The following is a 17,005-nucleotide window of genomic DNA, read 5'->3' as shown; positions in this document are numbered from 1 at the left end:
CTATGTATTAGGTACTTAATGTACATGATCTCATTTAATTTTGAAAACATTCCTGCAAGGTAGGTATTGTTATTACTGTTTTACACCTGAGGAAACAGAACCTGAGATGATAATAAACTTTCCCAAGGTCACTCTTCTAGCAGATTCAACTCTGTTATGTCTGATTTTGGAGCCTGTAATTTTCAGCCTACACCATGATATTAGTTCTTGTAGGTCTGTTCCCCAATTTAGACTATAAGCTCATAAGTTTAGGGAGGTGGAAAAGCATGTTGTATCTAGGGTTGACTTTTCTTTGTTGGGGTATTCTTGCATGAGTTCATCTTGTTAGCAGGTTAAATATATAATGACCTCTTCTTGAGATGTTTTGGTATAGTCACATAGGGCATCACGTTGGGCATGTACAATCCCGGTTGTAGCTGAAGTTAGAAGAAGCATATTGGCCTGGAAAGTGGCAGGCTGGATTGTATGCTTAACTTAGTGTTTCTTGGACCATCTGGATTTTCTGGAGACTTCTCTTGTGTCCTGTGGACCAGCCTTCTAACAGATTGAGATGCCATCTTCTTTTATCATTTGTTATCACCATACAATATGTGGTTCATGTATGACTTACAAGTCACAAATGAAAACACTAACATGGCAGGTGAAATTTTTGTGTAATTCAGATTTCAGTGACCATAAGTAAAGTTTTATTGGGACATAGCCATGTTAGTCGAATATTGTCTAGAGGTGGCTTTCATACTATGATGGCAGAATTAAGTAGTTGTTTCAGAGACCATTTGACCCAGAAAACCTAAAAAGTTTATTGTCTGGCCTTTTATTAAAAATGACTGCTGACCTCTGATTTAGATAGTCGTGACCAAAGTATTATGAGAGTATTTGGTTCTAGATTTGATCACAATATTTAGGTACTTTCTGTGATAGCACACATTCTATCAAGGGCTCTATGAAGAGAAACTAAAAGAAAAAAATTCAAAGCACAGTGCCTGCTTCAGACTTTATAATCTACTTGGAAGAAACTCTATGCCCAAGAAACGTCTTAAGAATATTTCAGAGCAGCATATTGGTTAAGTTTAGGACAAATAAAACTCCGTTTGAGATGAATAAATACTTGGAGGGGATTAATCAGACATGGTCTCTGAAAGAGGTGACTTCTAAGTATCTATTTGGAAGGAAATATTAGCCCATAAATACTTGATTAATAAGCAACTGTTAATTGAGTAAAGGATAGGATGGTTGTTTCCGGTCAGGAGAGAGGTGTGTCCACATAGGCATGAGAATGTCTGGCATGCAGGCCACCAGAGCGTGAGCCGCGAGGCAACAATCCCCTCGGTCTCAGTCCTTGGCTCTGCTGCCCTCAGTAGGGGCAGCTGTTTCTTCCCACACATCGTGTTGATGTAGTTAGATCAAAGTGGTGACATTTTATAAAACTTTATCCTGTTTTTTTTTTTCACTTTGCCACCTTTTAAACAATGTTAGTTGGCTGAGTCTTGTTATCGTTGAATAAATGATTTTCCAAGAAATCGGATTGTTTATAGGATCCTAGACTGTTCAATGATTTTATTTCATTTTTAGGATCTGAAAGATGAGAAGAAAAAGGCAAAAATGGCAGCAGCAAGGGCAGTTCTTGAAAAGTGTACAATGATGCTTCTCACAGCCTCAAAGGTAGGAACACTTTTGTTTTACCTGATTAAACGCATCTAACTTACGTATTTTACATTTTTAGAAAGATCAGAGTGATAAATCAGAACATAGGCCACAGCAGTCAAATCTGTTATTCTTTAGCAAGAATGCTAACTTCCTTCCCCAGTTCCAAACAGCAGTTAATCCGTGAGTCAGCTTTGAGTGAGCAGCCGAGCGGAAGATGGTGTATTGGGTGCTGTGACTCGGGCCTGTCACACACTGTCACTGCCTCTGCAGGGTTTGCCAGTCTCATTGGGGAGCCAGCACACGTGCTCTTGAAAAAGCTAGGCGAGTTAGAATCTGTTGAGTAACAGTGGAGTACTAATTCAGCCTTTAATTTGTTTATTCTGTCAATTCATACCTTTAATGCCTTATTCTCCTTTTAACAAAATTGTGAATTGAGCGCTTGTAATTCCAAACAGCAGCTGGCCAGCAAATTGGTACAATTCAAGAACGAACTAGTAAACAGCTCGTTAGCAGTTTATTTAGAACTGCCTTTTCTGCTCAGAATATTCACTCTAGCCTAGGATTAGTGAAGCCACAAAGTCCACTGGAGCCCACTTGGAAGGCCCTGTTCACATCTAGGCCCATGAGGAGTTTTCATTCTCATTTTTTAAACGCCAAAGATGCCTCCACAGTCATGCAACATTTGTTCGTTTTTCCTCATTCTTTTTTAGTTTTTGCACATATAAGACAACATTTTAAAATAGTTTTAATCATGATAAAGATAGTTTTTCCCCCCAAATTTTAAGTAAACTTACTGAAGTATAAAGATACAGTTTTGCACTGTGCCTTTTTCACTTAACCTTGCTATCGCTTTTTACTCATCCTGCTTCCACTTGTAGTGAGGAGAAGCAGCTGGGTGAGCCAGGGACCCAGGAGATTTTGGTAAAGAACCATTTTTATTAGCATGACGTGTTCTCTGTAAGATTTTATGTATTATGGTATGGGCCATGTCTTAAAAACTTGCAATTGTTTTGAAGACCTGTCTCAGGCATCCCAACTGCGAATCAGCGCATAAAAACAAAGAAGGAGTATTTGACCGAATGAAAGTGGCATTAGATAAGGTGATTGAAATCGTGACTGACTGCAAACCAAGTGGAGAGACTGACATGTCATCTGTCAGTATTTTTACTGGAATTAAAGAATTCAAGGTAAGAATCGAGAGAGTGTATTTTCTTTTTTTTTTTTCCTTCTGTGTCAAAGGAACATCGTTAGATATAGTATCCGTATTTTGGCATGCTGTTTTAGAATAGACGCTTCACAAAAGTAGATATTTTTCCTTTCAGACAGTGCCACTCTGTATAAACTTAATGTTCAGTAACATCTGGTGTGGCGTAGTTTGTACAAAGAACACTGGTCTTGGTTATGGTCACTACTCTGGCCCCGTGTGGCTGTCCGGTTCAGTGGGAGACTCCTATCCTCTGTTTAGAAGGGCATTCGGAGTTTTTTGAGTTAGTGCTGTTCTATCCGTGGATGATGACCGACAGCAAATCATTTCTGCTGGAATCTCTACTCTTCCCTGGGCTCTAGGGTTGATACTTTGAGACCGTACTAATAGTATTAATGTTAATTAAAAAAAAATTGTTTAAGTTTATTTTGAGAGAGAGCGTGTGTGCATGTGTGCAGGTGGGGGAGGGGCAGAGAGAGGGAGAGAGACAGAATCTCAAGCAGGCTCTGATTTGTCGGTGCAGAGCCTGACGCAGGGCTCCAACTCATAAACTGTGAAATCGTGACCTCAGCCAAAATCAAGGGTCTAATGCTTACCAACAGGGCCACCGCCCCATTAATTAAAATTTCTAAATGAACACTAATACATGCTAACATGTATTACTGAGCACTTACTCTGTGCCAGTCCTGTTGGAATGCTTTAAATGTATGTGCCTGTAAAATCCTCATAAGAACTACAGTTATTTTTTTTTTTTATATATGAAATTTATTGACAAATTGGTTTCCATTCAACACCCAGTGCTCATCCCAAAAGGTGCCCTACTCAATACCCATCACCCACCCTCCCCTCCCTCCCACCCCCCATCAACCCTCAGTTTGTTCTCAGTTTTTAACAGTCTCTTATGCTTTGGCTCTCTCCCACTCTAACGTCCTTTTTTTTTTTTTTTTTCCTTCCCCTCCCCCATGGGTTCCTGTTAAGTTTCTCAGGATCCACATAAGAGTGAAACCATATGGTATCTGTCTTTCTCTGTATGGCTTATTTCACTTAGCATCACACTCTCCAGTTCCATCCACGTTGCTACAAAAGGCCAGATTTCATTTTTTCTCATTGCCACGTAGTATTCCATTGTGTATATAAACCACAATTTCTTTATCCATTCATCAGTTGATGGACATTTAGGCTCTTTCCATAATTTGGCTATTGTTGAGAGTGCTGCTATGAACATTGGGGTACAAGTGCCCCTATGCATCAGTACTCCTGTATCCCTTGGGTAAATTCCTAGCAGTGCTATTGCTGGGTCATAGGGTAGGTCTATTTTTAATTTTCTGAGGATCCTCCACACTGCTTTCCAGAGCGGCTGCACCAATTTGCATTCCCACCAACAGTGCAAGAGGGTTCCCGTTTCTCCACATCCTCTCCAGCATCTATAGTCTCCTGATTTGTTCATTTTGGCCACTCTGACTGGCGTGAGGTGATACCTGAGTGTGGTTTTGATTTGTATTTCCCTGATAAGGAGCGACGCTGAACATCTTTTCATGTGCCTGTTGGCCATCTGGATGTCTTCTTTAGAGAAGTGTCTATTCATGTTTTCTGCCCATTTCTTCACTGGGTTATTTGTTTTTCGGGTGTGGAGTTTGGTGAGCTCTTTATAGATTTTAGATACTAGCCCTTTGTCCGATATGTCATTTGCAAATATCTTTTCCCATTCCGTTGGTTGCCTTTTAGTTTTGTTGGTTGTTTCCTTTGCTGTGCAGAAGCTTTTTATCTTCATAAGGTCCCAGTAATTCACTTTTGCTTTTAATTCCCTTGCCTTTGGGGATGTGTCGAGGAAGAGATTGCTACGGCTGAGGTCAGAGAGGTCTTTTCCTGCTTTCTCCTCTAAGGTTTTGATGGTTTCCTGTCTCACATTTAGGTCCTTTATCCATTTTGAGTTTATTTTTGTAAATGGTGTGAGAAAGTGGTCTAGTTTCAACCTTCTGCATGTTGCTGTCCAGTTCTCCCAGCACCATTTGTTAAAGAGGCTGTCTTTTTTCCATTGGATGTTCTTTCCTGCTTTGTCAAAGATGAGTTGGCCATACGTTTGTGGGTCTAGTTCTGGGGTTTCTATTCTATTCCATTGGTCTGTGTGTCTGTTTTTGTGCCAATACCATGCTGTCTTGATGATGACAGCTTTGTAGTAGAGGCTAAAGTCTGGGATTGTGATGCCTCCTGCTTTGGTCTTCTTCTTCAAAATTCCTTTGGCTATTCGGGGCCTTTTGTGGTTCCATATGAATTTTAGGATTGCTTGTTCTAGTTTCGAGAAGAATGCTGGTGCAATTCTGATTGGGATTGCATTGAATGTGTAGATAGCTTTGGGTAGTATTGACATTTTGACAATATTTATTTTTCCAATCCATGAGCAGGGAATGTCTTTCCATTTCTTTAAATCTTCTTCAATTACCTTCATAAGCTTTCTATAGTTTTCAGCATACAGATCCTTTACATCTTTGGTTAGATTTATTCCTAGGTATTTTATGCTTCTTGGTGCAATTGTGAATGGGATCAGTTTCTTTATTTGTCTTTCTGTTGCTTCATTGTTAGTGTATAAGAATGCAACTGATTTCTGTACATTGATTTTGTATCCTGCAACTTTGCTGAATTCATGTATCAGTTCTAGCAGACTTTTGGTGGAGTCTATCGGATTTTCCATGTATAATATCACGTCATCTGCAAAAAGCGAAAGCTTGACTTCATCTTTGCCAATTTTGATGCCTTTGATTTCCTTTTGTTGTCTGATTGCTGATGCTAGAACTTCCAGCACTATGTTAAACAACAACGGTGAGAGTGGGCATCCCTGTCGTGTTCCTGATCTCAGGGAAAAAGCTCTCAGTTTTTCCCCGTTGAGGATGATGTTAGCTGTGGGCTTTTCATAAATGGCTTTTATGATCTTTAAGTATGTTCCTTCTATCCCGAGAACTACAGTTATTATTATCCCCCTTATACTGTTGAGGAGACTGGGAAACAGAGATTAAGTAATTTGCCAGCTAGAAGTGCCAGAGTTCGGGTTTGAAACCGGGCAGTGTGACCCAGAGTCCCTGCTATTTTGGGGCAGAACTTCTCAGGGGAAGTCAGAGAGGTGGTGAAGTCGCTCTCTGTGGAAGAGCAGGGGCTGCATCAGGGGGGCCTAGGACATCATCGAGCACAACCCCCTCTCTGACAGGGCCCTCGGAAGTCGTCTGATAGGCTAAGGGCTGCAACGAGGATGGAATTCTTTCATCTTTTTAATTGCGTGAAGGTCTAAGTAGGACCATGGGGTGAAAGAAAAGCATGGAAAGAACAGTTATTTTTAGGGGCCATTCTCTTCATTAAATTATCTAATTTAATCTCTAACTTCCCTCTTAGGTGGGTTTTATTATCGTCATGTTTTTGAGGAGGAAAGCTAGTAAGTGGCCGAGCCCCTCTTTAAACCAGGACTTGCGAATCCCACAGTCCGTGACCTTTCAGGTTATACCTGTGAGTTTGCTGCCTGTCCTGCCCTCTCTTTCCGAGGGGAAAGAAGCTACAAAGATCAGTCATTCTCTTAGAGTTTTTATTGCTCTTTTTATAAAGGCTGAAGGGGCGGGGGGTAGGGGGGGAGGAGACATCTTGTTAAGGGTTGCACGATAATTAGGGAAACAAACAGGGCTAGAGCTAGGTCTTTTGCCTCTTGGTGCCATACTGCGGCTCCGGGTTAATTTGGCAGTGCTGTGCCTGTGGCTGCTGCCAGCTGCTCTGGCTGCCCCTTCACCGCCAGGCATTCTGGAGCGACTCTGTCTCACGGCCAGTGGGTATCTTTTTGGCGTCTCACCTTTTCTGATGGAGAGTATCATCTGTAGCAGGAAGCTGCATTACTATGCTCAGTACTGTGAGTGTGGACAAATCTTATGAAACCATGTACATGAATAGCTTTTGAAAAAACTAAGTTGCTATTTTTCTTAAATTTTTTTAAAGTTTATCTATTTCTGAGAGAGAGAGCATGAACAGGAGTGGGGCAGAGAGAGAGGGAGACACAGAATCTGAAGCAGGCTCCAGGCTCCAAGCTGTTAGCACAGAGCCCAGCACAGGGCTTGAACCCACCAACCACGAAATCATGACCTGAGCCAAAGTCGGATGCTTTAACCAACTGAGCCACCCAGGCGGCCCTAAGTTGCTATTAAAAGCATATACATGTTTTCTCAAAAGGGAGAATCAAAAATCTTAAACATAAATGGTGTGTGGTCAACATGACTGATTTTTATGTTGTAATCCTGTTTAAATTCTAAATCTCAGAGGCTTATTGTTAATTCCATATGTCACTTTTATCCATGTTCTTTCCTAGCTTAAAAGAAAAAAATGCTGTTTACCTAGGATGGAGTAGTTCCTGGAGACAACCTGGGCCAAGAGGAGAAGGAAAAGCAAGCCCCCTCTTCCCCACCCATGGCATTTCCAAATCTGAGTATTTCCGTGGGTCATGTGAAAATGGGTCAGATGTAAGGATTATCTGGAAACTATATTTATGAAAGGACTTTAAAGTGCTAAACAAGTGTAAGCTATCCTTATCAGCACATTCATTGTGACCACAGTCATGGTCATCACCATGGATCACCTCTTGGCCCAAGTTGTTTCTGCGACACATCTCATGGGCCAGAGGTTAAATGCCGCTGGAGTGGCAGAGTGGTAGTAGAAAGCTGAGAGAGAAAGACTGTGCCAGTGAGCATGTGTCAGTCGCATATTTAGGAAACTCTGAACACAGGATGGCTGAAGTGACAGGTTGTTTGGGAAGTTGAGGGGTGGTGAGACAGACTGTCAGAAACATCTATAAAGTCAAGACCCTAGAGGATTTTGTGTTATGCAGTAGAAATTTGGGCTTAATTTTAGAGGTGGTGAGATGTCAATTAGAGGGAGTTGGCAATATCAGAAACTTTCCATTTTATAAAGATTATACAGGTAGAGAATGATGGGGAATGTTTTGGTCAGGGAGGTGCTGTTGGGGACATAAGACAAAATGTAGAGATAGATTGGGCGCTTAGGAGAGTTTGGCTGAATTGAGAGAGGAAAAACTGATGCCTTTCCCAGCCCTTGCCATTCCCACACCCTTTCCCCCTGGGCTCAGCACAAGTTAGTATTTGGATGTAGCGTCTTCCAGGACTTGGCCTCAGCATTTTCTCAGATGCACATTCTCTACCTGCAAGCTGATTCGTTTTTCCTACCAGTTGCTACACGATAATGCTTTTTCTGCCTTAGTGTTTACTGGTCTCCTAGGAATGTTGTATTAACAGCCATCGCAGTGAGTCTCTGCGTGGCCGCTGGTGGCTCCTGAGCAATGTGTACTGGAGAACAGAGTCATCACTAGAGGTAGTATTTCCCCTGAGCCCTCAGACCGGCGAAGAAATGGCTAGTGTCTCTCTGGGCACTGCTAGAAATTACAGCCCATTTGGTTCGGTGGGAATATTGACTCATAGATGTGTATCCTTTTTGTTCTCAGATGAACATTGAAGCTCTTCGGGAGAATCTTTATTTTCAGTCAAAAGAGGATCTTTCTGCGACTTTGGAAGTCATCTTGGAGCGCACAGAGGACTTTACTGATTCTGCCTACACCAGCCATGAGCACAGGGAGCGCATCTTGGAACTGTCCACTCAGGCGAGGCTGGAACTGCGGCAGTTGATTTCTGTGTGGATTCAAAGTGTAAGAACTTCTTTTCGTCCAAGTGAATCTTATACGTTAGCTTTTCCCTAAAGCTCTGAGCACTGTGGAAGCTAACATAATCACCAGGAGTATGACTGTGGCCTGGAACGGGACAAGGGTATCTCATGTCTTTTCTCCCCACCCCTTGGCCAAAGTGCCCCTCCCATCCAGTGCTCACAGTATTTGACATTTCTGGGCCTGTTGTTTCTCAGTTTCCATGCTGGCCAGCCTGGATTCTGCACCACCATCACTATCACGAGTTCATCCCATAGTCCCCCCGTGTCCACCAAATGCACCTCTGGAAAATTCCTCCCCAAAATGCTTCAGAGAGAAGAGCAGAGGGGTAGACCCCCACCTACAAGTTCTTGGGACCTGAGTCTTACTGCCAGAGCCATTCACACGTGCACAGTTCTTAACTCTGAGGACAGCTGATTTATAGAGACGACAATTTAGAAAACTTATTGAGGTCTAGAAGCAGTGAAGACAAGGGTAGATCCACTAGCAAGTGAAAGATTTTTCACCCTTGCCCCAATTCCTGGTCAAAGATTGGTGAGCAACCATTCGAAGGTTAGACTGCTGGTGTGCATAAAGCCTGGGGTGCTATGTGGACTAGAGTGGTAAAGATGGACAGAGTTGGGGGCACGTGGCTGGCTCAGTCGGTAGAGCTTGTGACATTTGGTCTCGTGCTATGAATTCGAGCCCCATACATAGTGTAGAGTTTACCTAGGATTTAAAAAAAAAAAAAAAAAAAAAAAGATGGACAGAGTGGGACAACACAGAAAGTGTGTATCCAGACTCTTGTAGAGAGTGGTTACAGAATTGAAAGGTGGAGGCCTGAGACTCAGCTCTGGCACCACTTGTTCATTTCTTAGACCTAGGGTATGTCAAAAAAAGTGTTTACCATGGTTTATAACATACAGCATAGATGGAACAAATCTGAAAGCCATGAACAAAAGTTTTGGCAGTAAAGATGAAGAAGGATGAGCACAGAGAGTGAAGCAGCAGTTGACTTTCTTGTAAAGATTGGTTTATCAATGCAGAGTAGACATAAATCAAGGTTTTCTCTTACATTCCTTGGCATCATGACAGTGCAAATGCTCCTATTAACAGGGAAATTAACCTAGAGTAGAGTGGTGTCAGGGCTAAAAGCATTATTTTATGGTTAGTTTGAAATACCTCTGTGATATCTAATCTAAAGTATAGATTGCTTCAGTGTTAAATTTTAAACCCAAAAGTCAATATAAAGAGTTTCTTTGAGGAAGTGCTCTCTCTGTTGGGAATCCAAGTCTATCAATACTTAAATTTGCAATTAACACCTTTCCCATATTTCACAAGCACTCCGATCACTGGTTCTGCATGCCAGAACCATTGTTCATCCATTCATTTTTTTCAGCACTTGTTACTGAGTGCCTTTTATATGCCAGGCACTGGAAATCTAAAGATGAATAAGATAAAATCTTTGCCTGCAAGAATTTTGCAATGTAGAAAAATGTGGGAAGGGGTAAGATAAGTACAGAAAGTTTTGTTAAGTGCCCAACAGAGGTACAGACCATGTTTTGCATGGAATTGAAGGAGGGCGAATTTATATTTAGGGAGAAGAATTAAGAAGACCTCTTGGGCTGCCTGGGTGGCTTAGTTGGCTGAGTGTCCAACTTTTGATTTTGGCTCAGGTCATGATCCCTGGGTTGTGGGATGGAGCCCTGCATTGGGCGCTGTGCTGAGCATGGAGCTTGCTTCAAATTCTCTCTTTCTCCCTCTGTCTCTCTCTCTCCCCCCTCCCTCTCTGCCCCTCTCCCTCTGCCCCTCTCACGCTCTCTGTCTCTCTCTAAAATAAAATAAATAAATAAGACTTCTTGAAGATAGGTGACATTTAACTATTTATTCAAAGAAATGAGTACCTACTACCTTCCATTTGCTGTGCTAGGTATTGTGTATTCATTGGTGACTAAAATAAATGTAATCCCAGCCTTTCTGGAATTTACCAAGGCCTAGTGGGGGAAGACAGGCTTTAAAGAAAGAAACAAACAAAACAGTTAACTATGTAATTGCAAGCGAGGATGATTACTTAGAAGATAAGAATGGATAAGAAGACGGCCTAATTTAGATTGTGTGAACTGAAAAAGCCTTTCTGAGAAAGAGACATTTATGTAGAGACTTGAAGGTAAATAGGATTTTAAGTTTTAACTCTGTTAAGAGTGAAGAGATGAGCATTCAAGGCAGAAGATAAAATTGATTCATTTTAGACATGATAAATTTATTAAAGAATTAGATTTTAAAAATTAATCTTTTTATAGTTAGAATGGGAAAATGTAACTAAATAGGTAAAATTTTATTTTCCATTCCAGCCATAAACAGGTGAATTTTTTAAATCTACTTTTTTTATAATTCACAGAATATTAAACAGTTACTGTAATTTATAGTTCAAGTAAAATTGGAATGATTAGATAAAAAGATGAAGTAACACTATATATATATTTTTCTATTATTAGCAAAGCAAGAAAACAAAAAGTATTGCTGAAGAGCTAGAACTCTCTGTATTGAAAATCAGCCACAGTCTCAATGAACTTAAGAAAGAAGTAAGTATAGTTTGAAACCTAGCCTCTTTTAAATCTTCGCTAATTTTCACGTTGTATGGTATGTATGTGATGCATTAGTATTAGTATGTCTATGTGCCCAGAAAATGGGTTTCCATTTGGAAGCCACCATTTAATTAGTGCCATCATTGTCAAAGCTTGTACATGGATGTTCACAGCAGCTTTATTTATAATAGCCCCAAACTGGAAACAGTCTAAATTTCTATCAACAGAGGAATCGATAAATGAATTTTGGTATAACTATAACAAATACTATTCAACAAAAAGGAACAGTATCAATACAGGTAATAATATGGGTGAATCACTAAAACATAACATGAAGAGGTCAGACACAAAGAGCGTGTGTGTGTGTGTGTGTGTGTGTGTGTGTGTGTGTGTGTGTAATTCCATTTAGAAGAAATTCTAGAAAAGGCAATACTAATTTATAGTGACAGAAACCAGATCAGTGGCTGCCTGGGGCCAGAAGTTGGGGAAGAACTTTTTGGGGTAATGGAAATGCAGTAAATATTGATTGCAGTGGTAACCACCACCACAATATAGATATGTTTGTTAAAACTTATCAAACAGCATCCTTGGTATATTTTGCTGCATGTAAACTATAACCTTAATAAAATTGATTTTTAAAAACATTCTTCTGGTTGAGATTTCCCTGCTTCCTGAATGAAAACTTGACCATCCTGTGACTTACTTGATCACTCTCAGGTAATTGCAAGTCTCTTTAAGTCAGATGTTTGCCAATTATGACCAGGTTGTCTTTTGTAAATAAAATTTTGGGAGACATAGTCCTGCCTGTGTGCTTACATGTTGTCTACTGTTTTTTCACTACAACAAAGTTAGGTGGTTGCAGTTGAAATTGTGCCTAAAATATTTGCTACCTGACCCTTTACAGAGTGACTTTGCCAGTTCGTGGCTTAGGTCCTGACACACAATCTCAGTTCAAAAATGAGAATGTTTTCTCCAATATATTAATCGCTACTTTGATATTCATTTGATTGTAGGACTTAGCCCCTGTTCCCCAGCCCCACCTAGGGCTTTTGGGAAAGGTGTAGTCTCTGGTCTCTTTTCATTCTCTTCATCCCCCCTTTATCTAGCTTCTGTTCCTGATCTTTGCCAAGTGTGGCTCAGGGCCAGAAGAGAGAAAGTGGGGAGGTGGAAAGTTCTTTGGAACTGGCACCTTTACAGGATGCTTTGGGCTCTGTTTCAAGCTAACTTTGTCTCTCAGGGATGCTGGAGTGTGTTCTGCAGAGCCCCTCGTGTGAGACCCTTCACTGAAACTCCCATGTCACGCGGCTCCATCTACTTTGGGGGTTGACTGGAGGTGGCACTCAGTAGGCACCTGTCCACTCTCCAAACAGAGCTTCCTTATCTCTAATTCCTTTATTCGTTTACACTTTTGCAGAGTCAAGGATTCAAGGGAATGAAACTGGGTTTTATAAATTACATGTATGATGATTTGTTTCACATCTTACTTGGTACTGACCTCTATTGGAACCTTCATTTTTACATCCTGTTAAACATAGAAGGATGTTGTGGGTTATTTTGGTTTAAAAAAAGCCTATCCATTTTTTTTCCAGCCTATTCAATTTTAGCTAAATTACTGTTAAAACTTGACTATCAGTAAGAGAATAAAATCCTTTGCTGATAGACTGAGTGGCTTTCTACCAGCTTCATTTTCCTTACGTCTGAAATGGGTGTAACAACATCAACCTGGAAGAATTTTCAGAAGGAGGAAGGCAGATGATGTCTGTAGAGCTATTGTCGGTTTGTTGCACAGAGCGGAACTTCCAGTTTGTTTGTCCTTTCTCCCTTATGGTTGGTAATAAGTTATCTCTAGACCCAGTTATCAGATTTACCTGATTGTGGGCAAGTCACTTGGTCCCTAAGGACCTGTTTCATAGGCTGTAAAATAAAGGGCTGGCATTAGGTATTCTCTAAGGCCCTGATGGTTAAATAAAATATTTTCAAATTCTTATGTGGCATTTAGTTTCCAAAGGAAAGTACATTTTAATGTCTTTGTTTCTGACTGTAATTATTCTCACTTGGTAGCGTGAATGCAGACTACTCTATTGTTAATTTTGTAAATGTCCTATAGTCTGAAATGACGTTGGATTACTTCCAGGAAAAAAAAAATCAATGGGCTTAGTTCAAAGTCAGATTTTCCTTAGGACAGTGTTAATAAAAATGATCTCTTCCTGGAGAACCCCAGAATAACCCATCACATCATTTTTTTTTTTAAAGACAAAAGGCAGAATGAAAAGATTTTGGAGTTACAGGACCCAAAGACACCTGCTGAGAGTGAGCTATGCTTAAAATCCATTCCAAGTCAAATACAGCCTTGGGGTTTTGGTTACCCTTTGTCTGTCATTTCTCCTGTGACCCAAGAGTTGGGGAGTAAAGTTCTGGATAGAACTACAGAGAAGCTGTAACCCCCTGAGGGAAGGAGTTGTATCCTACTTGTCATGTATGTCCAGCCTCTAATACAGTGTCTGCCATGGTCTGAGCATTTAATAAAGTTGTGTTGAATACCTAACTGACTGAATCTCACATCAATACCTTTTTAAAAGTCTATGACTAACAAACGCTAATCATCATGAAACGCCATTTGATTTTCCTCTTAGTACTCTGAATACCATCCTCTTAATAAGGAACTGTTCTATTCCTAACTAACTTTTTGAGGAGCAGAAGCATTTTTTTAAGTAAGAGAAAAGCTGCGTGAGAAAGAGCTGGTTAATGGCAGGGTGAAATAGGGACCGGCCACTCTGCACGGGCTGAGCAGTCCATCTTCTACACACAGCATCACTGCCAACACTGGGGACTCAAAGATGTCAGTGTCACTCCCACCCTGGTAGAACTTACAAGCTGCCAGTGCTATATAGCTTCTACTATTACCACAAGAAACATTGCACTTTCCTCTCAGTGGATCAAGTGAGATTGCTTTTTCATTTTTAAATGCTTGTGAGGTGCGTGATTACAGAACCTTCTTGTTTGTTGTCTTTCTTTCATTACCCTTCACCCCCCACATCTGCAGCTTCACAGTACAGCAACTCAGCTGGCAGCAGATCTGTTAAAATACCATGCTGATCATGTGGTTCTAAAAGCATTAAAACTTACTGGAGTAGAAGGAAATTTAGAAGGTTTGGCTGAATATGCCTGTAAACTCTCTGAACAGAAAGAGCAGCTTGTTGAGGTGAGTAATAGGTTCGTTTGTTAGAGTCATTATGGCTTCATGATAGTTGTACTATCATCAGGGAATATTAACAGCTTTTGGTTAACTTTATATGGGCATTTCCTCCATCTTCTTTGCAGTTTTAAAGGTATAATGTTGATCTGTTCTAACAACAGTCTGGCCTCTAAAACCAAACAAAGAATGCTGGAACCCACAGATGCACTTATTATTAATCTTGTCTTTATTCTCTCAGAGAGATTAGGCTATGGAGTAGAGTAATGGAGATACGTTGTATGATTTGTTTGCATTTGGATCTGTGGGGTCTCAGCAGAAAGAGATGGCATACTTGAATTAGGATCATGTAAAAGGCTTTAATAAAGGAGCTATTCACAACTGCATAGACAGGGTGTGGGGGGACCATGGCAGTGCAGTAATTGGGGTTAGTGACAGTAGAGCTGGTATTGCTCCCTGGCCCAAATTAACAGGGGGAATGAGTGGTTCCTGGAGGCTGGACGGACACAGAGTCTTCCAGAAAGCTACCTTGAGAGGTTCGATTTCAGGACTAGACACAGAAACAGGCCGAGGCAACCTTGCAAGGAAAGAGCGGGGGGAATAAAGGCTCTTACTCCTTTCATTCCTGCTGGTCTATTGCTGGGGCTTCCCGTTGGCCAAACATAGCTGTAGACCACATATGTCAGTGTCATAAGTTTAAAGTGTACAACATAATGATTTCATATATGTATACATTATGAAATGATCACCACAGTAAATTTACTTAACATCTATCACCTCAGATAGTTACAGAAAATTCTTCCTTGTGATGGGAACTTCTAAGATCTTAGCAACTTTCAAATATACAAAACAGTACCTTTTAACTATAGACTTATATATTATATCCCCAGAACTTATTTATCTTATAGCTGGAGATTTGTACCTTTTGATCACCTTCACTTAATTTTCCCCACCCCAGTGCTGTTATGTTTATAAACCAAATATTACGACTGTAAACAAAGTCGGCATTTATAGGAATCCTGCAGCAATTTTTTTAGTGGAAAAAATGCTTTGTGTCTTAAGTCTCAAGATTTGCAATAATTTTCTCTGATAAAGGTTCTCACTACATCAGCCTTGCCTAATCCAGTGTTATCTCCAGTGAAAGGTGTGTTAATTAATTGACCCTGAGGAGAAGTGTTGTTTCTTGGTAGACAGAATGTATAGCTTGACATAGTGTAGCTGAGGGATCTTGGGCAAGTCACTACATACATACAATGTGTGGGTACTTACTACGAGATCCTTTCAAAGATTCGTCCTGGTTCTAGTATTCTGTTCCCACTTGCCATTATCAGATAAGAAACAGAGACAAAGAGACAATATGCTCTACCCTTATTGGTTCCTGCTTTATTCCTAGAAAATTTATTCGTAACCAATATAGTGTTATAATAATCTTCTCAGTAATGTACAACTTGATTTTTAATAAGATTTAATTTAATAAGGTTTTAATAAGTTTATGTGTAAGGCTTTGTTTTCTTTCCTAATTATAAAATGAAAACCTGTATTGTGAAGAATGAGAATGTGGAAGTTGAACTATCGAAATGTTTTCTCGTAGGCCTGTCGATTGTTGCGTCATATATCTGGGACAGAACCTCTTGAAATAACCTGTGTACATGCAGAGGAGACATTTCAGGTGACTGGCCAACAGGTATGATCAATAGCAGATCATTGCTTTATATTATGTCTTGTCTGAGTGTCATAACAAATGTTGTGGAAGGAAGATGTGCATGGTTCTGCATAACTAGAAGCCAAATCTATTGAGAGTAACGAAGGTAATGGAGTTTTCATAGATAGCGTGCCTGAACAGAGATTACATTGCCTTGGGTTAGCTACTTATCTGCAAAACTGGAGATCGGCCCATTTAATTGATGTCCTAGTTTATATTTATTTTCAAGAAGCTGTTTAACGATGAAGGTTGTTATGACACATTTGAAAAGTAAGTTACCGGGGCGACTGTGGCTCACTCATTTGGTGGAGAGTGTGGCTCTTGGTCTCAGGGTTGTGGGTTCAAGCCCTGCATCGGGTGTAGAGATTACTTAAAAAAATAAAATCTTTTAGGGGTGACTGGGTGGCTCAGTTGGTTAAGCATCCAACTTCGACTCAGTTCATGATATCACAGTCCGTGAGTTTGAGCCCCGCGTCGGGTTCTGTGCTGACAGCTCAGAGCCTGGAGCCTGCTTAGATTCTGTGTTTCCTTTTCTCTCTGCCTCTTCCCCACTCATACTCTGTCTCTGTCTCTCTCTCAAAAATAAATAAACATTAAAAAATAAAATCTTTTAAAGAAGTAAGTTACTATTATGGACCAAGCCATAAAATTATTTACGTATTTTGACCTAGGATTCCTAGGACATAAGCAAATTAGAAAAACAAAAACTAAAGCAATGTTACAGCATTACTTACAATAAGATCCAGTTGGAAGCAAAATAACTATCTGAAGTCAGGCAAATAATACATTATGACCTTAAAATAATAATTATGACAACTAGAATTAGCAACATTTAAAAGTGTTTTGTTAAAATGTTAGATGATAAAAGTAGGATACAGATTTGTATACTTATTATAATCCTGCTATGAAAACGTACATAGGAATATGTGGAAATGAAAGTTCTTGTGCTTGTTTGGAAGAGTTGGGAATTCTTTTTTTCTGACTTTTCTGAAATATT

General features: G+C 40.2%; 1 protein-coding gene across 1 annotated transcript in view; it reads left to right on the top strand.

Moving 5' to 3' along the window:
• Window positions 1-17,005, top strand: part of CTNNAL1 (catenin alpha like 1) — a 64,667-nt gene that overhangs the window by 28,849 nt on the left and 18,813 nt on the right. The window contains exons 5-10 of the mRNA XM_030293364.1: window positions 1,573-1,662; window positions 2,664-2,834; window positions 8,334-8,534; window positions 11,024-11,110; window positions 14,157-14,315; window positions 15,898-15,990. Of these exons, the coding sequence (XP_030149224.1) occupies window positions 1,573-1,662; window positions 2,664-2,834; window positions 8,334-8,534; window positions 11,024-11,110; window positions 14,157-14,315; window positions 15,898-15,990 (801 nt within the window). The remainder of the gene's footprint in view (window positions 1-1,572; window positions 1,663-2,663; window positions 2,835-8,333; window positions 8,535-11,023; window positions 11,111-14,156; window positions 14,316-15,897; window positions 15,991-17,005) is intronic.

The sequence above is a fragment of the Lynx canadensis genome, chromosome D4 (assembly GCF_007474595.2).
Source record: "Lynx canadensis isolate LIC74 chromosome D4, mLynCan4.pri.v2, whole genome shotgun sequence".
In the NCBI taxonomy this organism is placed as follows: domain Eukaryota; kingdom Metazoa; phylum Chordata; class Mammalia; order Carnivora; family Felidae; genus Lynx; species Lynx canadensis.
Note: the sequence above shows the minus strand (reverse complement) of the source record. Positions and strands in the feature narration are given on the sequence as shown.